The sequence below is a fragment of the Schistocerca piceifrons genome, chromosome 1, assembly GCF_021461385.2.
Source record: "Schistocerca piceifrons isolate TAMUIC-IGC-003096 chromosome 1, iqSchPice1.1, whole genome shotgun sequence".
Taxonomy (NCBI): domain Eukaryota; kingdom Metazoa; phylum Arthropoda; class Insecta; order Orthoptera; family Acrididae; genus Schistocerca; species Schistocerca piceifrons.
Genome location: NC_060138.1, coordinates 455,519,744 through 455,547,190, shown reverse-complemented (window position 1 = coordinate 455,547,190; position 27,447 = coordinate 455,519,744). Strand labels below are relative to the sequence as shown.

Here is a 27,447-nt window from a genome sequence, read left to right as displayed (position 1 = left end):
CTCTTTTAGGCGCCTAAAATGCACTGTGTGCGACCTGAAAATTCGCGGTCTCCCCATCACAGTCGTCCACACAACACAGATACAGACCTCACCAGGAGGGAGGAACCAAATAAAACGTCCAAGAAGGCAGTGCAGTATTACTGCTACTACCCAACTCTCATTTCTTGAGTATGGGGCTGACTTTATAAGGAGCTAAAGCTACATACTGAACGTATCAATATTGGGGAACATAAAGGAGACGGCGCCAATGTATTCTTCTGTCTGGGAAAGAAGACTGCTTCAGATGGACTCTACAAGGAAAGGATCAAATGTAGATTGGTGCTAGCGGAGGATGCTTTCTTTAACAGTAGAGCTCCACTGGTTTTAAAATTGAAACGCAATAGGGAATAAAGTTCCTGAATGTTTTAAGTCTAAAAAATGGTTCAAATGGCTCTGAGCACTATGGGACTCAACTGCTGAGGTCATTAGTCCCCTAGAACTTAGAACTAGTTAAACCTAACTAACCTAAGGACATCACAAACATCCATGGCCGAGGCAGGATTCGAACCTGCGACCGTAGCGGTGTTGCGGTTCCAGACTGAGCCCCTTTAACCGCACGGCCACTTCGGCCGGCGTTTTAAGTCTATCGCACAGCATTGTTTGTTCGGGAAAAGGAAGACAAGACAAGAGAAAATTTTTGTTGTTGTTGCCGTTATGATCTTCATCCCAGAGACTGATTTGATGTAGCTCTCTACGCTAGTCTTTCCTCTGCGAGCCTCTTGATACCTGCACAACTACTGCATCCTACATCCATTTATTCTATTCAACCATTGGTCTCATTCTACAGTTCTTACTACCCCAATTTTTACTTACATTACCAAACTGACGATTCCCCGATACTTCAGGATGTGTACTATCAAGCAATCCCTACTTTTGGTCAATTTGTTCCATCAGTTTTCCTCAATTCGATCATCAGCTCCTCATTAGTTCTACCCGCATCTGGTTTTGAACGATCCTCTGTAGCACCACATTTCAAGAGCTTCTATTCTCTTCTTGTCTGAACTGCTTGTCATCCAAGCTTACACTCCAGACTAATACTTTCAGAAGAAATTTGATGGCACTTAAATTTATGTTGCACATTAAGAAATTTTTATTTTTCAGAAAATGTCCTGAGAAAGCGAGTCGAAAATTAAGTTGTCAGATATGGTGGGGAATGAAGAGATAGAATAAGGGAGGAAACAATCCTACGGAAATTCCTTACCACAAGGAAGTGCCGTTTAGTGCGTGCCCTGTTACTTCGACCAGGAATGTCTGATAAACTTCTCGTACTTCTCGATGTGCAGATAGTCACCTTGCGAGACATGAGAGTAATGATGTAAACATAGATCCCAAGATGTCAACAAAGAATCGCCGAAACCGGTCATCTATATGAATAAATGATTGTAGCGATCTTGGCAGCTGAGAATTTATTCAGTGTACCTGAGAGTGAGGTACGCCAGGACAGAACCCGCTCCCACGGTACACCGGCCACAGTGCTGTAGCAACGAGGACGAGCATTTCAAAGTTGGTATCCAGTTAGGACACGTTTATTAAAAAAGGGATGTTCAATAAGGAAAACACGTGCAGTGTTTAGGGGAGCCAGCTATCGTCGCCTGAGAAAATAACTTGCTGGGCTCCACAGAGACCCGCAGTGTCGTTCTTCACGCTCTCACAGTTTAATTGGAGCAGTGAAGGAAAGTGGCCGTGAATTTTTGGGGTCTATAAAACTTCAACATGTATGAGTTTCATGAGCAATGTTACGCGATAATTTTGTGTGTTTCCAAGGAACGAAAATGCTGCAGCGACATTACACGAAGACAGATTTTGATGAATTTGCCAGGTCCTGTCGAGACAGGTTTCGTTGGCACAAGACATCTCAAGATGGCCGGTAAAGTTATGGACTGTAAGGAGGAGAATGTGTGCCTTTTCGGCATGATGGAAACAACAATCAATACTGGAGTCTTCTTTATTCTCCGTGGTCCACGTCTCACTATCTGAAAACTTGCACATTATCTGGAAAAACCAATTGGAAGTGTTCACACTCTAATAAAGAAAAATGTGCGCATGCAAACAGTGTACGCATTCTGGATACTGCAACTCCTTACTCCGGAGCAAAAAGATAATCTTCTCGATGTGTATCGTTACTGGAAACAGTGTGCTTACGATGAAGGGATGCATGATGGCAAACATCATCACTGAAGATGAAACGTGGATGTGTTGTTATAACCCAGAAATGAAACGGAGTAGTACAGAGTGGTTGCAACATGGGCAACAACTCCCCAAAAAATCACGCATGCTCAGGTTTGTGAATAAGGTCATGAACATCACATTCACCGATTACAAATGCATGATGTATATTCATGCTGTTTCACTAGGTGCTACATACAGTAGCTGCAGCATACTACTGACAGTTCCTGAACCGGCTGATGTTCACTTTACAGCGGAAAGAAAAGCTGGTGAACAATGGAATTTTCAGCAGGATAATGACAGGCCTGACGCTGCCCAACTTTAACACAGTTTTTGACCAGAAACGGCAGTTATGCTGTGCCCCGTTCACTTTATAGTGCACACTTGATACTGCGTGAGTCTCCTCTACACGCCACTACCGAAAACTACCTTACGGAATGTCGTTTTGATAATGAACCCTGGCAGTGAAAACCTTAAGTACGTAACAAAGAACGGCCTTCATCACGTCTTCCAGTAGGAAACGAAGAAGTACATCGCACTGGGTGAGGGGTGTATTCAACGTAACAAATTTGAATTTCTAGGCTTCTGAAATAAAGTTTTTACTAATAGTAAATCAGTATCAATCTTACCAACCCTCGTATTTAATAATCTTAAGGGACAGTCACAGTCGGGAGTCTGCTTTTATATCTATAGATTGTATCGTAAGCATTTCAGTTTAGAGGCCGATGATACAAGTAACCGTTTGGTTGCCTCTGCACGCAGGTGGGAAACTCTCACACACGGTCACCGATTCAGACACACGAAACCAAATTCAGCTCATAATTGAATGTTCCATCCATAGAGCGGGAGCGTGTTGACGACTGCCCACAAGAGCTGAACGCGTTCGCTACACAGTACTGCCTGTAATGTGAAACAGGCTGCCGGAAATACTCAGCATCCCTGCTGCTGAGTGGCCAGCTGCTGCGCTGCAGACACGAGCAGAACTACTGATGAAAGTGTTTGTTTATATTTCATGTCTCGCGAAGTCCGTAACCCCACTCCTCGCTGCCATCCTCAGGGTGAAGGGACATGCTACGCGCTATACGCTTTTAAGTCATATTTTCTTGCTCATGGCTGGAATATATTTTTCATGAATACAGTGCGTGATGAAGTGCGTTCACGCACGGGTGGGCAGAAACTTAAGTTAATGGTCGTTGGCTTAAGAACCACACGCCGATCAACTGAAAAAAGGAATGGCTATTGACGAAACAGCAGCTAGTTCAGACTACAACTTTTCTGTGACATTATCAAGCGAACTTTTCTGTTTTCTACATATGTCGCCTTCTCGTATTGCACTATATCAGAACGTTAGCTTGGGAGGTACCGAACTGAGTGCGACTGGGATATAAATGGCGCTCATGATACACCAAACTGACAAATATGCAGTAGATATAGTGTGCACTCATACAATGATGAGTCAAAGCATTATGACCGGCTGATTAATAGGATGCTGGTCCACATTTGGAACGCTATACACCAGCGATTCCCCGTGAAGTGGACTCGACATATCTTTGGTAGGGTTCCGAGGATATGTAGCAACAGACGTCTACGCAAAAGTCACACAATTTCCGTCGTGCTGATTGTTTGAGGCGCAGAGCTGGAGCCCGGTAGCATCCCAGATGGGTTCCATCAGGTTCAGATTATACGTATTTGATGGGAAATACAATAACCTGAGTTCACCTCAGGTTCAGATTAGGCGAATTTTCTGTGAAATGTATCAAGGAGTTCACTGTGATCTGCACTGAAGAGCCAAAGAAACTGGCACATCTGCCTGATATAGTACAGCGCCCCCGCGAGCACACAGAACTGCTGCAACACGACGTGACATAGGCTCGACACATGTATGAAGTAGTGCCGGAAGGAACTGACACCATGGATCCTGCAGGGATGTCCATAAATCCGTAAGAGTACGAGGGGATCGAGAACTCTCCCGAACAGCACGTTTCAAGGCATCCCAGATATGCTCAATAACGTTCATGTCTGGGGAGTTTGGTGGCCAGCGGAAGTGTCTAAACTCAGAGGCGTGTTCCTGGAGCCACCCTGTAGCAATTCTGGATGTTTGGGGTGTCGCATTGTCCTGCTGGAATTGCCCAAGTCCGTTGGAGTGCACAAAGGACATGAATGGATGCAGGTGATCAGACAGGATGCTTACGTACGTGTCACTTGTCAGAGTCGTATCTAGGCGTATCACGGGTCCCACATCATTCCAACTGCACACGCTCCACATCATTACAGAGCCTCCACCAGCTTGAACAGTCCGCTGCTGACATGTAGGGTCCACGGATTCAAGAGGTTGTACCCATACCCGCAGAAGTCCATCCGCTCGATACAATCTGAAACGAGACTCGTCCGACCAGGCAACATGTTTCCAGTCATCAACAGTCCAATGTCGGTGTTGACGGATACAGGTGAGGCGTAAAGCTTTCTGTCATGCGGTCACAAAGGGTACACGAGTGGGCCTTCGGCTCCAAAAGCCCATATCGATGATGTTTCGTTGAATGGTTCGCACGCTGACACTTGTTGATGGTCAAACATTCAAATCTGCAGCAATTTTTGCAAGGGTTGCACTTCTGTTACGTTGAACGATTCTCTTTAGTTGTCGTTGGTCCCGTTCTTGCAGGATTTTTTTTCCGGCCGCAGCGATGTCTTACCGGATTCTTGATATTCACGAAACACTCGTGAAATGGTAGTACGGGAAAATCCACACTTCATCGCTACCTCGGAGATGCTGTGTCCCATTGCACGTACGCCGACTGTAACACCACGTTCAAACACACTTAAATCTTGATAACCTACCGTTGTAGCAGCTGTAACTAATCTAACAAATGCAACAGACACTTGTTGTCTTATATAAGCGTTTCCGACCGCGGCGCCGTATTCTGCCTGTTTACATATTTCTGAATTTGAATACGTATGCGTATACCAGTTTCTCTGGCGCTTCAGTGTATAAGGTCGGCCTTGTGGCAGGGAGAGTTATCCTGCTGAAAGGTTCCACACCGTCGGTGAAGACACCAAGCAAAAAGTGATGCAAATGGACTGCAATAATGTTCGAGCAGGCCACAGCTGTCGTGACGATTTTGATTACTACTGTAGGACCCGTGGAACTCCAGATGAATGTCCCACCCATATGACAACACGGTCACCAGCAGCCAGCATCCGTGGCGCAGGGCATGTTTCGAAGAGCCGTTCGCCTGTATGACACGACCACCGACCCGCTGTAACAACAAACATGATTCACTCTACCAAGGGAGACGTTTCCATTGATCCAACGTGCAATTTGGATGATTCGATGCACTGAACGGTGCGCTCCGAAACACTTGTGCTTGCACCAGCTTTGTAATCTGGCGCCAGCTTTGTAATCTGGCGCCAGCTTTGCCACAAATCGCCCGCTTATCCAGCTTCATAGCGCGTTCAAGTCTCCGATCTCCATGCTCCGTGATGAGGCATGGTTGGCCAACAACTGTCGCGTGCTCGTTGTTTCACCGTCCTTCAGCCGCTTCCCATAAATTCTCGCGGCAGTGGCACGCGAACGGCCGGTGAGCTTTGCTATTTCCGAGATGCTCGTTCCCATAGGACGTACCAAAACAATCTGCTCTTTGTCAAGACGCTTATGTCGATCGACTGCGCCATTTTCGTTGTGTAGTGTGCGGCGTGGGATCGGAATCGGGTGGGACTGACGGATGACATCGAATAAATTCAGAGAAGGGCGGCTCGTTTTGTACTATCGCGAAATGGGGGAGATAGTGTCACAGACATGATACTTGAATTGGAGAGGCAATCATTAAAACAAAGGAATTTCTCGTTGCGACGGGATCGTCTCATGAAATTTCTATCACCAGTTTTCTCCTCCTATTGCGAAAACATTCTGTTGGTACCCACTTACATAGGAAGAAATGATCATCACGATAAAACAAGATAAATCAGAGTTTGCACAGAAAAATTTAAGTGCTCGTTTTTCCCGCACGCCGTTCGAGAGTGGAACGGTAGGGAGACAGCTTGACGGTCGTCCATTGAACCCTCTGCCAGATACTTTATTGTGAATAGCAGGGTAATCATGTAGACGTAGATGCAGATGAAAGTGTGTGTTGAGTGATCCTGACGGACGGTCGCTGAAGAGGATTGTGACGGAAAATAGGACGACAACAGCAAAATTCACTGCAGAACTCGCGAACGCTGTCAGCACCAAAATAATATGAAGGGAGCTCCAGAAGCGGGCACTTGCAGGGCGAGCTTGAATTCGGAAAACACCTAACAATGATGCCAGTGCCTACAATAGAAAACGTGATGCCGAAGCCATAAAACCTGGACCATATGACAATGGAAGAAGCTCATTTGGTCGAGTGAGTCTTGTTTCGCACTGTTTCCAACTTCTAGCGGAGTTTACGTTCTAAGAGTGAAATAAAGCGGGACTTCGGTGATCATTTGGGCAGTCACATCGTGGAATTCAGCGGACGCCATGAGTACTCTGCAAGGTCGTATTACTGTCAAGGACGATGTGACCATTTTCATCGGTCAGGTCCATCCCATGGTACAATCTTATTTCTCCAGTGATTATTATGTATTCTAAGTCAACAGGGCCCCTATTCTCATAGCTCGCACCGTCCAGGACTTGTTTTGTGAGCACGAGGATGAATTGTCGGCACTAAAATCACCAGATCGCAATACGATTGAGCGTTTGTGGTCTTATTTTGGGACAAGAGTGAGTGATTGCTATCCACCTTCATCATCGGTTCCTGGTCTTATCAGTATTTTGCAGGTAGAATGGTATAAGACTCTCTTTATAACCATTCAGGTCCTGTATTTATCCATTTCCTATGCCGTATTATGCAAGGTCATGTGTATCTGATGTTTCCGAATTTTTGTTCACCGCTCTATTCTGACAGAATTTGGTTGAAGAGCAGTAATGCGGCTTCTGCCAACCTCCTCCCTCTGCCACCCCCTCCCTCCTTCCCTCCAACCGAGTGAGGTGGCGCAGTGGTTAGCACACTGGACTCGCATTCTGGAGGGCGACGGTTCAATCACGCGTCCGGCCATCCTGATTTAGGTTTTCCATTATTTACCTAAATCGCTCCAGGCAAATGGCGGTATGAATCTTTTGATAAGCCGGCCGGAGTGGCCGAGCGGTTCTAGGCGCTACAGTCTGGAACCGCGGGACCGCTACGGTCGCAGGTTCGAATCCTGCCTCGGGCATGGATGTGTGTGATGTCCTTAGGTTAGTTAGGTTTAAGTAGTTCTAAGTTCTAGGGGACTGATGACCTCCGAAGTTAAGTCCCATAGTGCTCAGAGACATTTGAACCATTCCTTTGAAAGGGCACGGCCGACTTCTTCCTCGTCCTTCCCTAATCCGATGAGACAGATGACCTTGCAGTTTGGTCTCTTCCAGCAAACAACCCAACCAAACCCCTCCCCCAAATCTCCAGGGGAACGAAGTGATCAATAAGGAAAAATAATGAAAACTGTATTCGGAAGTAGAACTCGAGAAGTGTAAGATGAATTCTGCTAACAGCTCTCGGCTGTGGCTAAGCAGTTTCCTCCCGCATTCTCTCACCCTCCAGTGCTAATTCAGCAAGATGTAAAGGAGGAGCTCTGAGAAGTTTGGAAAGTAGGAGAGAGTTGTTGGTAGTTGAGTTCTCCGAACATGAATATTCAGGCTCAGCTCTTGGTCTAATATAGAATTGCAATCCGTGAGAAAGTTACGATGGAAACGTTAACTGATTACAGTGCTATTTGCAAGCTGTTCTTGGCTATAACTATCTGCAATACGCCTTTTGAAGCTATACGCATGACGCTGCTGTTCGTAGTTGATTACCTGACTGCTGTTCTCGAAGAACGTATTATTTATGATACATTCTAACAGTGTAGAGGATGGTCATTGCTGATAGTTTTATGTGGTGGATGTGCAACAGGGAATGAAAATTGTAAAAAGGAAACGTAATGGGGAGAACTGATTCGGACAATGGTGTTTGTAGTAGTCGTGTGGTGGATGATCTCGGCTGAAGATATGAAACTTATATGGGGAATTCAGGTGAGCCGGGAATATACACGACAGCAAAGTCGTCAATCTGATTTTAATTCGAACCAAGGGTCCTCTTCATGATTGGGCCGTATTGAGCTACAGTGGCTTGCTGCAAGTTCTTGCCATTTAATTACGTCTGTAAACCACCTACAGGTAACGCAAGCGCATTACTTTCACAGAGCAGAGCTGTTTCTTCTAGGAATATGTTTACACTAGCAGACGCACTTTGCCTAATATGAAAATAAAATTATCTTTTGCTGACGTCCTTAGCGCAGATGGAAAACCTGTCACGTTGCATTTAATTTACGTCAGCGTGGATGTTTGTATCTGGCAGTGCTTCCCGCATCCGGAAATTGTTACAGCATTGACAAGGAAGCATACACCGCACAAGGAAAGTGCACGAGCTCTGCGGAAAATCCAGCGACCTCTCGAGACCGTCAGTATATAAATAGTTACTAGTGTTTTCAGGTATGCGGTGTTTCAGGGATATTAAATAGCTCTTGCGTCAAGATGTTGCTCAGAAAGACGCGATGGGACAAGCTGCTGTATAGGGTCGGAACCGTTGCTTATTCTACGTGTTCTTCATTTTCCTTACCTACGGACCATTGCGGTAAGTCAGCAGAAAACGGCATTTAGACAAATGACTTGCAGACTGAAAAGCATAGTAGCATTGAAATATTTCTGCAAGAGACGTTTGCTAGCAGACATAATGTGGCTTACAACCTTACTTCACTGATCCTGAGATTTTTGCGACTACTGACATAGCATTTCCGTATTTAAACACACACAACTCTCGAGAGCTGTCTACCATGTTCGAGGTAGACAGATATCCTATGATTCTGTCGTATCAGACAGTCTTACTGTGACATATAAAATTACATGTTCTCACAACCATTAAGCAATATTTAATTCTATTACTGTTGAAAAAAGTCTTTGCACTGAAATTGTGTATTTTACGACCGAAGATGAACGCCAGCTACTCAACGAAAGCCTACTCATAAATATTCAAGAATTAATACTTAGAGATGAATCAGGAACCTATAGCTGGAAATATGAAATGAAGTTTCTGCTGCCACCATTGGGCTGTAGAAAGTCCAGGCACTAACTGTACGAGGAGGTGAGATTCTGGGTGCACTTTTAGGCTGGAATTCTTGGGGATCACTTATTGGACCACACGCCTAAGAGATTGTTTGAATGGTATATTGTGATTGAACTTCCTGGACAATGCCTTGCCTGAACTTCTGGAGGATGTTGCAGCTGTGCACTAGTTTGTGGTTTCAGGAATGCAGTGCTCCAGCGCACATTGATCGCTGGTCCAGGGCACATCAGACAAAGAACTTCAGGCAGAAAGTAAATGGGAGGAGATGTCCATCCTTTGACCCACGCGCTCCCCTGACAACGCTCCTCTTGATATTTTCCTCTGTGGTTATGTGAGGTCCTCTGTCTACCCAACACCAGTAGGAACGGTACCTGGGCATACTGAGACCACCTTTACAGCGTTTGATACTATAAGAGAAGAGCACGGAATCTTACAGAGAATCATACAAAACATGGTTCGTCGTTGTACACAATCTAACGAAGCTGATGTCGTCACATTCAACATTTACTTTACTATAGTTGAAGCGATAGAGTCGGTTTACAGAATTTGACTGTACTCTACCGTCAATAAACGTTTTCCAAACTACAGTGTTGTGGTGAATTTTATCCATAGTGGATGCTATTGAACTCCGTGACTGTTCCTTTATAGGGTGTAGAAAAATTTCCTCTACCAGTCACAATAAAAAAAAAAATGTTCAAATGTGTGTGAAATCTTATGGGACTTAACTGCTAAGGTCATCAGTCCCTAAGCTTACACACTACTTTACCTAAATTATCCTAAGGACAAACACACACATCCATGCCCGAGGGAGGACTCGAACCTCCGCCGGGACCAGCCGCACAGTCCATGGCTGCAGCGCCTTAGACCGCTCAGCTAATCCCGCGCGGCAGTCACAATAAAAGATTATGTATTCGTCACACGACCGGTTTCGGGCTTGTTCCCATTCTCAGGTGTTTATACGTTCATGTGCATGTTTATATTGCTCTAGATCAATATAGATGAAGCACCCTTATTATAATTATGCTGTGGTGACAGTTTTTCCCCTCAGTTGCAAATCTGTTATCATTTTCAAGCCCAAGTTTCAGTTTTTTTTTTTTTTTTAATTTAGCAGCATATTTCACTACTATGTCGTGCACTCGTGGATACACACTGTGTTTACGTACAAAAATATTTATAATTATAATAAGGATGCTTCATCTATATTGATCTCGAGCAATATAAACATGTACATGAATGAATAAACACCTGAGGACGGGCACAAGCCCGAAAGCGGTCCTGTGACGAATAAATAATCTTTTATTGTGACTGGCTGCGCAAATTTTTCTGCACAGTACTATAGTGTTTCATTTTGTCTATCGAATGCGTAGAAAGTGCGTAGTGATGTAGATTTTTTATTTCAGATTTCCGAAAATAGGTTCCTTATATCAAAACGTCCAAAATTTCATCCTCTACAATCTCCCAAATTTTTAAAATGCGCCGCGCGGAGTGGCCGCGCGGTTAAGTTACGTTGTGCAAGACGCGACAGTTGGCTGCGACTGCGACGCTGCCCCCTCCTCTTTTCCCACCCTGGCAGACGGCGACAAGGCCGCAACACGACTGGAGTCGTCGCTGTTTCCCAAGCTCCGGTCGGCGGCGGCGGATTCAAATACATAAGAAAAATAAGAATTCCGATTTTCTTGCTGTAAAAAATACTGTATGTTAATGCAACAAAGTTACATCGGCTCCCAGAGTTAGTTTTTCGATACAGATTCTCCTTTTACTTTAAAAAATTGAAAAGTATCTCTTCCGGTTTTGCGTGTTTTTTTCGCTGTATATTACTTCTCTATCAATTGTGAGGAAAGTAAAAGGCACAAAAAATTGATGTTTGCGTATCTTACAGTTTCACATCACAGCTTGATAATGAGGTGTCTATTTTTCCGATATTCGTCACAGTTATTCCGATACTTAATTTACAAGTAACCTACTGCATAAAATTTGAATTGTGTACAGTGAAAAATGTGGTCGCTGGCTACTTTACGTATGGTTCACGTTAGGTCATACATCGTTGCCGATGAAAAGAAGCTAACATATCGAAATTATTTTTAAAGTTGAGATCAGAATGATATCGATCTCCGTTTCCGAGATTTGGGCTCATACACTCCTGGAAATGGAAAAAAGAACACATTGACACCGGTGTGTCAGACCCACCATACTTGCTCCGGACACTGCGAGAGGGCTGTACAAGCAATGATCACACGCACGGCACAGCGGACACACCAGGAACCGCGGTGTTGGCCGTCGAATGGCGCTAGCTGCGCAGCATTTGTGCACCGCCGCCGTCAGTGTCAGCCAGTTTGCCGGGGCATACGGAGCTCCATCGCAGTCTTTAACACTGGTAGCATGCCGCGACAGCGTGGACGTGAACCGTATGTGCAGTTGACGGACTTTGAGCGAGGGCGTATAGTGGGCATGCGGGAGGCCGGGTGGACGTACCGCCGAATCGCTCAACACGTGGGGCGTGAGGTCTCCACAGTACATCGATGTTGTCGCCAGTGGTCGGCGGAAGGTGCACGTGCCCGTCGACCTGGGACCGGACCGCAGCGACACACAGATGCACGCCAAGACCGTAGGATCCTACGCAGTGGCGTAGGGGACCGCACCGCCACTTCCCAGCAAATTAGGGACACTGTTGCTCCTGGGGTATCGGCGAGGACCATTCGCAACCGTCTCCAAGAAGCTGGGCTACGGTCCCGCACACCGTTAGGCCGTCTTCCGCTCACGCCCCAACATCGTGCAGCCCGCCTCCAGTGGTGTCGCGACAGGCGTGAATGGAGGGACGAATGGAGACGTGTCGTCTTCAGCGATGAGAGTCGCTTCTGCCTTGGTGCCAATGATGGTCGTATGCGTGTTTGGCGCCGTGCAGGTGAGCGCCACAATCAGGACTGCATACGACCGAGGCACACAGGGCCAACACCCGGCATCATGGTGTGGGGAGCGGTCTCCTACACTGGCCGTACACCACTGGTGATCGTCGAGGGGACACTGAATAGTGCACGGTACATCCAAACCGTCATCGAACCCATCGTTCTACCATTCCTAGACCGGCAAGGAAACTTGCTGTTCCAACAGGACAATGCACGTCCGCATGTATCCCTTGCCACCCAACGTGCTCTAGAAGGTGTAAGTCAACTACCCTGGCCAGCAAGATCTCCGGATCTGTCCCCCATTGAGCATGTTTGGGACTGGATGAAGCGTCGTCTCACGCGGTCTGCACGTCCAGCACGAACGCTGGTCCAACTGAGGCGTCAGGCGGAAATGGCATGGCAAGCCGTTCCACAGGACTACATCCAGCATCTCTACGATCGTCTCCATGGGAGAATAGCAGCCTGCATTGCTGCGAAAGGTGGATATACACTGTACTAGTGCCGACATTGTGCATGCTCTGTTGCCTGTGTCTATGTGCCTGTGGTTCTGTCAGTGTGATCATGTGATGTATCTGACCCCAGGAATGTGTCAATAAAGTTTCCCCTTCCTGGGACAATGAATTCACGGTGTTCTTATTTCAATTTCCAGGAGTGTATATCTCCGGGAGCGTCGCGACTACCCGCCAGTTCTGTCGACGCGCAACGAGAATCGTGTGGTCATCACACGATAGAGAATGCATTTGTTCTGTTTCGCTGACACATTTGGACCTAATGAAACCATTTTATGTCATATATTTCTCCGGTATGAGTTACTAATATTTCTCCATATGCTCTTGACAATTTCATTTAAAATGCCACGAAATGTAGGTTTCTTACAGCCAAGTGATCAAGCAGAACCCATTTTCTTGGTTTTGCTGAGGCATCTGAACCTGTTCCAAGCTTTCTTTCTCGTTTATTTCTCTGATACAAGTCCCAAATATTCCTCCATCTGTTTTTGCACATTTCACCTAAAATTCCAATGAAAGATAAGTTTATTAACAATATACGCGCACGCTAGCGTCATTGCATTGTTTCAAGTTCTTGACAACAAGATAGGGTTACACCTTAAACATCTCTAGAATTTTCATTCTGAACGTCTACAGCATACACTGGCAGAAATTTGGAAGAAATAATGTCCGTGCTTGTTCACAAAATTTCCCCAAATTATACTTGTCAGTTTCTCCCATGCAGAAACTTTTGGGACAAGCTAAGGCAACTTTCATAGCCGACTGACTCTTTATTCCTATCCAAATGAACTTCCATATTCTTATATTCTGACAGCATACATCGTTATGGATGACATGAACATTTAATCTTGCCAAGCTGCACTCAAAAGATGACTCCAGGATTTACAAAAGACGAATTTCAATTGTGAACTGTGTCACACCAGAAGGGCCTTGTAAAACAGTAGTGCACTTTTGGCACAAGTTTTTTGAGCACCATCTTCTACCAATGAATTGAAGTGAATGTGACAAATTACTTATTGCAGCATACTGTTTGCGCAATCTGTTGAGAAACGCCTTCCTCAAAAACGAACATCTATTGATTACAGAAAGCTGTACAACAATCTGGTGGTGGTTTTTCACAACTAGAAGGTATCATCAAGACACCAATCTACCGTTTACTTTCAAAGTGAAGGTATTGTAAAATGTAACTTTCTCGTTGTACTTTAGATTGTTCATTTTTAATGTACTTGCCGTTTTCAATTTTTATCGTCACAAAAAAGAGTAATGTGAAAATTGACCTTCAAGTTCATTTTCATCATTCTAATTCTACATCTGCATAGATTATACTGATTTTCATAACAGGCCTGAAAAATTTGCATTAATGGGATAATATTATATATTTCACTCACCTGCCAGTTTCAACTGTGCACCAATTTCTTCGCAAATTCTGTCTCTGAACATAGTGTCTCTATATTTAGGGTTCTTCAAATCGTAAAGGCAAGGATGTTGCGAGACCAGCTCACAGAGCATCACATCCTGTGAGTGGCTCATTTCAGTTTTCCTTGACTGGCTCGACATCTTTCTGGCAGCCGTACGTCTTTGTGTCGTGCGACTCCCGTCGCAACACTGCTCACTAGTGCAGTGCTGCGGCAGCTGCCGCAGCAGTCGCGCGTCGCATCCCAAACTCGAACTGCGCATGCGCCAGCAAGCAACTTCTGACGTCACGTAGCGACCCGTCGCAGTCGCTAGTGTCCGTCGCATCTTGGACAACGTACCTTTAGAGGCGCCATGTCACGGATTGCGCGGCCCCTCCCGCCGGAGGTTCGAGTCCTCCCTCGGTCATGGGTGTGTATGTTGTTCTTAGCGTAAGTCAGTTTAAGTAGTGTGTAAGTCTAGGGACCGATGACCTCTGCAGTTCGGTTCCTTAGGAATTCACTCACAAATGAACATTTAAAATGCGTTACGCCGCGTATACATGTAAAAGTACACAGTGCCACAGTGACTTTTGTCTGAAGGCTACCGGATAATGAAGAGCAGCAAGGCAACCGTTACCATTCCGAAGCGGCTGGAGGGACGTTATTGCAACTACAGTGCGTGAAATGAAAACTTAAAACAGTGCGAAACGGCAAGAATGTCTTTAAGTAACCGAATTCACGCCACGGTTAGTCATTCCGATTTTTACGTGGTTTATCTAGACAGCATAGTAGTTAAGAAGTTCTCTGTGACGTTGAAGACACTTTAGAAAAGTAATTCCCTTCAAACAGATTATGGAGAAATGAAGGCCCACAGTATTCATTGCTGCTCATTTCTTATGATGCTTGTACAGTGGTTCAGAAATGAAAGGGAGTACAAATCGATAACATTAAAATGCATTGCAGAGAACACTATAGACTAACATGTGCTAAGCAAGGTTTTGAGCGATGGGAAAGAAACACCATGGCTCAGTAGCTGTGTTACAAAGTTGCTACGAAAGCAAAGAGTTAAGCGAAATCAAAAGTCTACAGATAAAAGCACAACGAAGCCAAAACGATTGTGCAGCGTTCAGTGAATTCGAAAGTAAATTTTGACGAACGGTCTGACTCAACATCAGAAGAAGAGACAGTAAGCGGATCTACATCATCAACTTACTCATTGACTCAGTGACCACATCGGCAACGAAACGGGAGATGACCCACAAAAGGCTGAAATAGTTATTTCGGTACACCTAAATTGTATCACCGAACGAGATCGTAACAATTTCTCCTTTGAATCCTCGATCGAACCTCCAATTCGCTTACACTAAGATAAATGATGGGGCAACAGAAGATCAACTAAAAATACTGCACAGTCGGAAAGTATCTGGATCGAGTGGGATACACGAGAGACTCTACTGAGACCATGCGAAAGAACTTGCTCCCCTTCTAGAAGCAGTTTATGTAGATCACTGGACCAACGAAGGTTACCTAGCGACTGGAAAAACCGCACGTCAGTCCCATTTTCTAGGAGATTCGTAGAACTGATGCATATTATTATGTATATCGCTGACGTCTTTCTGTTGTGGAATCATGGAATATGTTTTATGCTCAAGCATTACGACGTTTTTGCAGAAAGAAAATCTGCACTACAAAAATTAACATCGATTCGGCAAACAGATGTCATGCGAAACTCAGCGCGCTATATTGTCCGCGAGGTCCAGAGCGCAGTGGACAAAGGCGCTCGGGTTGATGCCGTTTTCCTTGATTTCCACAAGGCATTCTATAAAGTTTCGCGCTATCGAGCTATCAAGCTTACCGAATATCCGGAACAGATTGGTGACTAGAAACAGGACTTCCTACAAGGAAACAGGTATCAACACGCCGTTCAAACCGGAGCAAAATCTGCAGATGTATAGACGGGATCGCTTAGTCGGCGCGAGAGCGTTGTGGGGATGCTCTCCAGTGAGGGACGCTGTATGAGAAGCGTTGTGCATCGCCAAGTGGTTTACTGTTCAATTTTCGAGAGTATACGTTCCAAAAAAGGAGTAGCTAAATACTACATGCTCACAAAAACGTCTCACAAATCCCCACTAAGAGAAAATGAAAAAAAAAAGAATAGAGCTCATACCAAGGTTTCCGAAAGATGTTTTCCTGCGCGAATGGAACAGAAAAGGCGTAAATAATTGTGATACAAAAAGAACCCTCCATCACACACTAAAAGGTGGCTTGCAGTTTGTGAATGTAGACCTAGATATTTCTCGTCATACCGGGTATACGCACTAATGTGTCTCTTTTCATAGTACATTTAGGGTACCCATTAACACGCAGTACAAACTTTCGCCGCATCTCATGCTGTTTAATGCTTCTATAAGATCCCTTAACTACGCCATGAGTGTGTACTGACCAGTCGTTGAAGACATGGATGCAGTTCAAATTCCTGTACACCTCGTTCGGAAGCAAGATCAGGATTAACGTTCGGTGGAGGACGTGCTCATTAGGGACAGAGCGGGCGCTCGGGACAGGGGAGATTGGGGGAAAGGAAATCGACACATACTTCAAATCATGGAAACCCTAAATCTATGTTATTCGTCTTAGTACTCCGCCACCTTGCTCGGAGAGTACACTTTGTACCTCGCGAGACAGTGTTAATATGGTACCTTTTAGAGTACGTATTAATATTTGCCTTATGTTGGTTCTTGGATTCCCCCATTTGTTCACAGGTAGGAGGGTTTGCCTCACCTTCATTGACACGTCAAATTTAAGCTCGCGCCATTTCATGAGACAAGTTTGGAGTGGTTCTAAAAGGAGAACATCCAAGTTTTTCGACAAACCGTTCGAATGCAGCGATCATCAGTGTTAGATTCGTCAGATGTGAAACCTGCTGCAGCCATCAATGTTTCAGACATCCTTCGAAGACGAAACTTATCCTAATTTTGTCACGAAAAGAAAACTACACATTTTATCAATGGGCTCGAAAAATTTTTGTTGCGGTTATATACACCGTCAGCCGTGAAATAGGTTCACCAGAAATTTAACACTTCAGCGAGCGGTTGAAAAGACTGCAGTGACGTCTTACGTGAATGACAAAACAAAACAAAAAGTTTGTCACCACTTCGAGGTAGCTAGCGAGCGGATTTTCCTGAACCGCGTACGCACGGCATGCCTTAGTACGAAGCCACAAACAGGGAAATTCCAGTTCAACTGGCTGTGGTTTTCGACGCTCGCCATCCTGCTGACAGGGAAATCTCTTCACATTGTGGTTTCTAGTTCGTTGACGGTGCACCTGTCGGCGAGTTCCCATTGCCAAGTTGTAGTCAGTACAGTGTCTCATATAGAGAGCTGTTAATACATCAATGCAGCAGAAAGACAATCTGCATGACACCCTCTTTCCAACATCAAAGGGACATGGAGAATTAAGACCGGCGAACGCATTAATGGATACCCAGGACGTTCAGGCCCTGCACAATCCTGCTCCGATGCCGCTGTCTTCGTCAGTCCTTGTCCGTTTTGTTTTTCTTGAATCATCAGTCTTCTGGCTAGTTTGACGCAGTTCGTCTGCTGTGCCAATCTCTTTGTCTCAGAGTAGTACTTGCAACTTACGTCCTTAATTATTTGCTGAATATGCTTCAATGTCAATTTTCCTCTACAATTTTTACCCTCTACAGCTCCCTCTAGTACCATGGAAATTATTCCCTAATGTCTTCACTGATGTCCTATCGTCCTGTCCCTGCTTCTTGTCAGTGTTCACCATATAATGCTCTCCTGACCGACTCTGCGCAGGGCTTCCTCATTCCTTGTCTTATCAGTCCACCTAATTTTCAACATTCTTCTTTAGCGCCACATCTCAAATGCTTTCTTCTGTTCCAGTTTTCCGACAGTCCATGTTTCACTACCATTCAGTTCTGTGCTCCAAACGTACATTCTCAGAAATTTATTCCTCACATTAAGGCCATATTTGATACTAGTAGACTTCTATTGTCGAGGAATTCCGCTTATTGGCAGCATTAGAGTGCTTTCGATGTCCTCCTTGCTCCGTCCGTCCTAGGTTATTTTTCTGCCTACGTAGAAGAATTGTTTAACTTCATCTACTTCGAGACCACCAACCTTGATGTTAAGTTTCTCGCTGTTCTCATTTCTGCTACTTCTTATTGCTTTCGGCTTTCTTCGTTTTACTTTCAATCCATACTCTGTACTCATTAGACTGTTTATTCCATTCAAAAAATGTTCAAATGTGTGTGAAATCTTATGGGACTTACCTGCTGAGGTCATCAGTCCCTAAGCTTACAAACTACTTTAACTAAATTATCCTAAGGACAAACACACACACCCATGACCGAGGGAGGACTCGAACCTCCGCCAGGACCACTGCGAGATGAATTCCAGATCTCTTCCCCGTGCGTAATGGAGTGAGGGCATGGGACATCGTTGTGGTTAGAGAAGGTAATGCAAGCTGTGTCATCTAATGAACTCAGAGGAGTCCAGACCGGGGATGTGATCATCAAATACCTCGGATATGGTTCAGATGGCTCTGAGCACTATGAGACTTAACTTCTGAGGTCATCAGTCCCCTAGAACTTAGAACTACTCAAACCTAACTAACCTAAGGACATCACACACATCCATGCCCGAGGCAGGATTCGAACCTGCGACCGTAGCGGTCGCGCGGTTCCACACTGTAGCGCCTAGAACGCTCGGTCGCTCAGGCCGGCCAAATACCTCGGATATGCCGACGATATAGGGCTACTATCTGGGTCGCAAGAAGTATTGGGGGAAATGGCTGACATTCTGGAAACAACAGCGAGGAAAATTGGACTTCAAATCAATCGCGACAAGACGGAATACATGGTTCTACACCGTAGACGTAATGAAACTCAAGAACCACTTCTACCTTTACAGACAACTGAAGGTTCTTATCGTCAAGTCAGGGAGTTCAAATATCTGGGCGCAGTATTCAGAGATGAACCATCCAGTAAAATGGAAATACAGGCAAGATTACAGGCAGGTAATCGCTGATACCACGGCCCTAATGCTCTCCTCAAAACCAAAAGTTTGTCAAGGCATTTCAAAATAAGCATGTACAAAACACTCCTACAGCCAGTAGTACTATATGGATGTGCCTCCTGGAGTACAAACAAGCCAGATCTGAACAGACTGTTGATATTTAAAAGGAAAGGCCTTCGGAAGATTTTTGCACCAGTTTACGACAATGAGAGTGGAAATTGGAGGATTCGTCACACTACAGAGTTGTATGATATTTACAAAGAGCCGAACATCGTGGCCATAATGAAGACACGACGACTCCAGTGGGCAGGGCATGTTGCTTGAATGCAGGACAACCAGTGGCCGAAAACTGTACTCAACACCAAGCCTACCGGCAGAAGGCCCGTAGGAAGACCTAGAACTCGATGGAGTGACTGCGTATGCAAAGACCCTCAGAGAGTGGGACTGCTGGAAGGACGGTAGAAAGGAGCTACTGAAAACAGGCCGAAGTGGAGGCAATCTCTCATAGCAGCGCGCGGTCCATTGGGCCTGATGAGAGCGTTAAGCTCGGCGGCCCTTTGATGATAATCGAGAGAAGTAGGCGACGAGTCGATATCGTGTTACGTTCATTCTCTCTCAAGGTTATCAACAACACACACACACACGCGACACTAAAACAACACGCATCCAGTGTAGCCACTTGCACTCAACATCTACACTTTAAACAAAACACTTGCAGTTCGCGAAGAAAAGTTGCCAGAAAGCGCGAAGAAAGAAAATTTTCCGAGTTAGGTGGCTGAACCTACTCCTATACGTATCCGAGCCAGTAACTCCGACGTCTTGTGTTATTGCTGTCTCGTTCAAAATTAAAAAAAATGCCTATAGTAATATTTACTATGGATAGATAGCCACTCGTATAAATATTTCCCCATACAAATCGAGGGACACTAAAACTATCGTCCATGTGTAATGTTGGACGAAGGCGTCACCATGGTGAGAGTCCTGGAGTTTTGGTAATCCGTTCTTTCAGTATTCCATTTAAATCAAAACAACCAAGTCCGAAAGAGCTGTAAGAGGAGGACGAGAACGGAAGATCAGGTCTACAGCCTGCAAAAACTGTGGCCAAACTGACTCTTATTGGTCAGTGTATATAAAAAAAATGCCCCTCAGTATTTCGACAGAGCAGCGATAAACTGCATCTGCATCAGTATTCTGCAAGCCATCTTATGGAATGTAATTCTGGTAACAGCATTATTTCTCCACTTCCCTGTTCCATTCACGAATGGTGCGTGAGAAAAATGGCAATCGCTAAAGCACCGTGTGACATCTAATTTATCGTTGTGATCATTTTGTGAGAATTATGTAGGAGGAAATAATGCGTTTCCCGACTCTTATGCGAACGAACGGTCTCGAAATTTCAACAATAAACCTCTTCGTGATGCACAACGCCTCTCTTGTAACAACTACCACTGGAATTCGTCGAGCATCTCCGTAACGCTCTTCCATCGAGTAAACGATCCCGTTACGAAACGCGCCGCTCTTTATTAGATCTTCTCTGCCCCATCTGTTAATCCTACTTGGTAAGGGTCTCAGATCGATCAACAGTACTCAAGAATGGAACGAACGAGTGCTTTGTAAGCCACTCCTTTCGTGGATGAAATACATTTCCTTAGGAGTCTCCCAATGAGACCGCTTTTTCTACAGTCTGTTTTATGTGGTCATTAAGCGTTAGGTCTCTCCAGATGGTTACTACTAGGTAGTTTACCGCAGTTACTATTCCAGTGATTTGTTACAAATAATGCAATCGAACACTAGTGGATTTCTTCACTTACTAACGCGCATCACGCTACATTTACTTTCGTCCGGGGTCAACTCCACAGCAGGTCCTCCTACCTTTCGCTACTGTCTGCTGACATTGCAACTTTCCTATAGACAACAGCATCGTCCGTGAATGCCCTCACAGAGCCTCCAACTTTATCCACAAGACCCTTGATCGAAATTGTAAATAGTAGCAGCCCTATCTTCCTCATGAACCAGTGCCTCAACGCCACACAAAGTACAATCACAACGGAGGGTGTCTGTAGAGAGACCAGACAAACATGTGACTCCTGAAAAGGGGCAGCACTCTTTTCGGTAGATGCACGAGCAACGGTCAGGACGACTGACTGATCTGCCTTTGTAACATTAGGCAACAAGGTCGCGCTGTGCTGGTACTGCGAACGGATGAAAGCAATGGGAAATTACAGCCGTATTATTGCGAAAGGCATTTAGCAACTGTGTGGTTAAATAATCATGGCATTTTCTTCGGTAAAATATCCCGGACGTAAAATAGTCCCCTTTCGGTTCTCCGCGCCGGGATTGCTCCTGAGGATTTCATCGTCAGGAAAAAGAAAACTGGCATTGTAAAAATCTGATAGGTAGGCTAGAGATTAGGGAAATGGACAGGTTTAAGTTATAATGATCAGCTTTAAGTTATAATGGTTTAAGCTATAATGGGAATTAATGAAGTGCGGTGGCAGGAACAATGGGACTTTTGGTCAGCTGAATACAGAGTTATCCTGTAGGCGTAATGCAGGAATGCAAGGGTAGGACTAATAAAAAGTAAGAAAATAAGAATTCGGGGAGGTTTCTATGAACAGCGTACTGAACGTCTTGTCGTAGCCAAATACGAACAAAGCTATCACCCCTCACAATAATACAAATTTATATGCCAACTATCTTCGCAGATAATGAGGAATAATGCATGATGAGATAAAAGAAATTATTCAGATAGTTATGGGAGAAGAAAATTTAATTGTGATTTCGGATTAGAATTCGATAACAGGAAAAGGAAGAGAAGGAAGAATGGTAGGAGAACATGGGCTGGGGGAAAGGAATAAAAGAGGAAGTCGTCTCGTAGAATTTTGCACAGAGCGCAATTTAATTGTCGCTGACACTCGGTTCAAAAATCATCAAAGAAGTGTGTATACATGAAAGAGACCTGGAATAGTCGAAGGTTTCGTACTGATTGCATAATGGCACGCCAAAGATTTCGAAGCCAGACTTTAAACTGTAAAACATTTTCAGGGGCAGATGTGGACTCGATTATAATCTATTGATTATGAAATGCAGATTTAAACTAAGGGGACTATAAAAGGTTGGACACTGAGGAGACGAGACGTGAACAAATTGAACGAACAAGAAGTAGTTAAAGAGTTTCCGAAGCAGCACTAGAGAATGATTGACTGAGAGGGAAGGAATACAACAGAATACGAATGGGTAGCTTTTAAAGCTGAAATAGCGAAGGAAGCAGAGGGTCAAATAGACAAAGACAGTAGAAATCCTTGAACAACACACGAGATTTTGAATCTAATTGACGAAAGGAGAAAATATAAAATTTCAGAAATTGAAGAAGGCAAAAGGAAATGTAGACGTCTAAAGAATGAAACTGACAGGATGGGCAAAATGGCAAAGCAACAACGGCTAGACGAGAAACGCGAGGATCTAGAGGTATGCATAACTAGAGGAAATATAGATGCCTGCTACGGGAAAATTAAAGAAACGTTTGGAGAAAGGAGACGCAGCGGTATATCGAGAGCACAGACGGAAAACCGCTATTGACTAAATAAGGGAAAGCTCGAAGTTTGAAGGATTGTACAAAAGAGCTATACAAGGGAAACGAACTAGAAGACTATATAATAAAAAGAAAAGAGGAAGTAGATGAAGATGTGCTAGGAGACATGATACTTCGAGAAGGGTTTGAGAAAGAACTGAGAGATCTAAGTCGAAACAAGACCCCTGGAATAGTCGAGATACCCTCACAATTACTGAGGGTCTTGGGAGATGGCTGTGCGGTTCTAGGCGCTTCAGTCTGGAACCGCGAGACCGCTACGATCGCAGGTTCGAATCCTGCCTCGGGCATGGATGTGTGCGATGTCCTTAGGTTAGTTAGGTTAAAGTAGTTCTAAGTTCTAGGGGACTGATGACCACAGACGTTAAGTCCCATAGTGCTCAGATCCATTTCAACCATTTTTTGGTCTTGGGAGAGCAAGGATGACAAGTTGTACCACCTGGTGTGCAGGATATAGGAGACAGGCGAAATGCCCTCAGGCTTCAAGAAGAATGTAATACTCCCAAGTCCAAAGAAGGCAGCTGTTGACAGGTATGGATATTACCGAGCAATTAGTTTAATAAGTTCAAATGGTTCAAATGGCTCTGAGCACTATGGGACTTAACTTCTGAGGTCATCAGCCCCCTAGAACTTAGAACTACTTAAACATAACTAACCTAAGGATAGTACACACATCCACGCCCCAGGCAGGATTCGAACCTGCGACCGTAGCGGGCGCGCGGTTCCAGACTGCAGCGCCTAGAACCGCTCGGCCACTCCGGCCGGCCGTTTAATAAGTCTTGGTTTGCAAAATACTGATACGAATTATTTTCAGAAGTATAGAAACTGGCAGAAGCCAGAAGATGAGTTTCGATTCTGGGGAAATGTAGGAACATACGAGGTAGTATTGACCCCACGACTTAGAAGATATGGCGAGATGATGTACATTCATTGAATTGTTAAATGGTTTTATGGTGTTGAAAGTGTCTACCTATATTTGTTTACACGTCTACACAAAACCATATCTGAAGATGGCAACCAACTACTTGCCTAAATCGGTTAAAGGAATATTTTTTGTATAAACGACCGTGACGTAATAAATGATTGGCAAACATTAAAAAGGTCACATGCTTCGCTTCCAGTTGACAATATGGTTCAATCAGACCTATCCTTGCAACCACAACCGCAAGTTGTGAGGGATCTCCAATGACAATTGGATGCACAGATGCATCTGTATTATCAGCCATCAACATAACCTGAATTTACACGATACTTAATTTAGGTTATAGGACATTTTGTAATTCTGACGCAGGCTTTGTTTGACACCATGGAAATGACATCACCAATCACTAGAATAAAAGTAGAGCCTGAACTGAAGGCGGCGTCTTTTGGCTCTAGCAGCACCTATGTGAGCGGTTGTTGTGGTGAGAATCTTGGCAGACGCTTTAGCAGGCGACAGAAGTGCGTATGTTTACAAGATGGCACTTCACTGTTTTTGCCTAGGGTGAAGGTGGCAACACTGACTCACAGGGGCAGCCGTATAGTTCGATCGTTTTGTGGATCGATGTCATATTGTTTATGAACAGATTATTAATAAACCAAGATAATCGAAGTTATTTATTATACGGACATTAGGCCATGGTACAAGACATGTAAAGAACTTGCTGGACGAGTTATTAGATTGATCGAAGTGTTTGTTTATTATTTATAAAGCTATAAGATTTCTTGAAACGTACATGTCAAGTAGCTGACCTGCACCCTGTCAACAAACGACTAACGCTAATTGTATCCATGGGAGCTGTGGATTCGGATCTCTACATCAATAGAGGGGGCTTGGGAGTTAACACAATTAAAATGAACAATATGTAGATGTCAAACTTTAGAATATATTTTAAGCAAATGAGCAGCGTACTCACCACAGGCGACGCACGCGCTGTCGCTGATGACATCACTGAGTATCTGCGTGAGAGAGAGCAACAGGTACGCAACGAACATGCTGGACGCATGCGACGCAACGGTGCGGCCGTGGAGCGTCCACAGCTGGGGAAGCACCGCATACGTGACCGCAGTCGCCAGCAGGAACGGCGTCGACGCCACCGTCGTTACGATGTAGATGATCTGCGACGCGTTCAGCTTCACCTCGTGCCCTTCCCAACAGAGCCCGGCCACGAGCTCCTCGCCCGTTTCGCTGACGAGCGTCTCTAAGCAGAAACGTCTGGGCTCCACCATGCCGTCCACCAGAACCGTACGAAGTCTACCGGTCGCCGACACTTCCACGACCTCCTCCGGCATTAGCGGTATATAAACTTTACAGGGCAGCATCGTTGTACTCTCGTAGTCCTTGAGAGAATAATTACCGCCCGGTCCGGTTACGACGGGCCCGAAAGCCCCGTCGTACTCGAAGCACTCGTAAGACTCGTGATACTCGTCGAACCGGTGCGCTTCCCCGGGAGGACAACACTTGACGAGCTGCGGGCGTACCGGCCGGGAGCAGCCGCAGGTAATATTGCCATCTTCCGTCTTGGGCCAATACAGTCCTCGGGGGTAGACGGTCCCAGTCTCCATGTCCACCATGTCGCCCTCCTCAGTTTCCTGTGGCCGCACCATCTCCACTGGTTTGTCCAGACACGCAGGATCTCGGCCGGGAGGTTCAGCACAAGGCGCAGCTGAACTGGCGCTCAGAAGTGCTTGGCATATGGCCAGCACAACCGCGGCGCGCGCCATCTCGATTACTCTCCGGCTGCACTGCACTGCACCGAATGATTCACTGCCCTGGTCGGCCTGCTACACAGCGACAATATGATCCAGCTAGGCTTGGGCTGAATCACTGTACACGCTGTTATCGGTCTGCTGTATAAAGTTCTCGGTACTCCAGTGTGGAGCCAGATCGCTGACCGCTGAGTTGGCTACGGTGTGCGCAGCGAGACACGCGCCGTCGGACTGTGGCGCAGGCTGCGTCTGCTCGTGGAACCCAACGATTGCGCTTGCGGAAACGGCTGGCAGCCTTGACTTCCCCCTTTCCTCTGTCTGGTGTGATTCCCCGGTCGCGATGAATCCTTACAGGATGCGCTTGCACCCAGTCGTCCTTCTCGTCCCGTATCTCACAAAGTTCTGCTACACAGTTCAAGTGTAAAACGGACCGGCGTGTAGGAAAAGAGCGTCCCCACCGAAATCATTAAAGATCACAGGTTGCCGAGATACTGATATTTCACTATCCCACCTTTCGATAGGTTACCATCAACATTTGCTGTGTAATATCGACTGGAGTAGCACAGAAGTTGGAAACAACGTTTCAGTTTAATGTCACGTTTCCATCGCGAGAAGAAACTGGTTTTGGTTTCTGATTATCCCATGTTTCAATCGGTTTTCCTCTTCATTCACTGTGTAATGTCAACTGGAGTAGCACGAAATGTGGAAGCAAGCTACAAATGGTTCAAATGGCTCTGAGCACTATGGGACTCAACTTCTGAGGTCATCAGTCCCCTAGAACTTAGACCTACTTAAACCTAACTAACCTAAGGACATCACACACATCCATGCCCGAGGCAAGATTCGAACCTGCGACATAGCAATCGCGCTGTTCCAGACTGTAGCGCCTAGAACCTCTCGGCCACTCCGGCCGGCCAGCAAGGTTTCAGTTTAACGTTACATCGGTCCATGCGGAGAGGAAATAAGTTGTGGCCTCTCACCATCCCACCCCTATGAGGTTCCTCGCCACATTCATTTATACTCCGCAAATCACCTTAAGGTGTGCGGTGGACGGTAACATTATGTTTTCTTCTCTTCCCTCTTTCATTCGCGAAAGGTGTGTTGGAAACATGACTGTCCGGTAAGTCTCTGTATAAGCTATAATTTCTTTGATTTTATCGTTGTCGTCATTTCGAGACACGCAGGAATTAGATTAGGTAATGACACACAAACAGTGGTAGATGAGTAGATTTAGGCAGCAAAATAACTGATGATGGGAAAAGTAGAGAGGATATTAAATACAGACTGGCTACAGCACGAAAAGGATTTCTGAAAATGAACACTGTGATGACTTCTAATACAAATTTATGTTCAAGAATTTTTTCTAAAGGAATTTGCCTGGAGTGTAGACTTCTACAGAAGTGAAAGGTGGACGATTAGCAGTTCAAACAAGAACAGAATAGCAGCTTCTGTAGTGTGGTTCTACAGAAGAATGCTAAAGGTTAGATGGTTAGGTCGAATAACTAATAAGGACGTGTTGATCGTACGAGGGAAAAACGAAATTTGTGTCACAACTTGATTAGGTTGATAGGACACTGCCTGAAACATGAAGGAATCATCCATTTGGTAAAGGAGGTAAGTGTGGTTTGGGCGTGGTAAAAATTGTAGGAGGAGACCAACGAACGAGTAATATATGCTGATTCAAATGGGCACAGGTTTTAGCAGTTACGCAGAGATGATGAGACTTGCATAGGGTAGAGCAGCCCGGAGAGCTGCATCACGCCAGTCTTTCTACTTAAGACGACGGATGCAGCAGAAGCAACAACAATAATAATAATAATAATTTGGGAGTGAGTAATATGTTTCCCGACTCTTCCCGGAACGTACCCTCTCGGTATTTGGACAGTAAAAATCTCCTTGATGTACGAAACCTCAACTGCAGCGTTTGCCACTGGAGTTTGTTGAGCACCTCCGTGACTCGCTAAACTG

The 27,447-nt window shown here is 45.2% G+C and overlaps 1 protein-coding gene across 3 annotated transcripts in view; it reads right to left on the bottom strand.

Annotated features, from left to right (window-relative positions):
- Positions 1–27,447, bottom strand: part of LOC124792524 (G-protein coupled receptor Mth2-like) — a 617,551-nt gene that overhangs the window by 343,165 nt on the left and 246,939 nt on the right. The window contains exon 1 of one of the 3 annotated variants that reach the window (XM_047257948.1): positions 24,687–25,705. The exons of the other annotated variants lie outside the window; for them this stretch is intronic. Within the exon in view, the coding sequence (XP_047113904.1) occupies positions 24,687–25,494 (808 nt within the window). The 5' untranslated portion in view covers positions 25,495–25,705. Of the gene's footprint in view, positions 1–24,686; positions 25,706–27,447 lie in introns of those variants that run through there. 3 annotated transcript variants of the gene reach the window in all.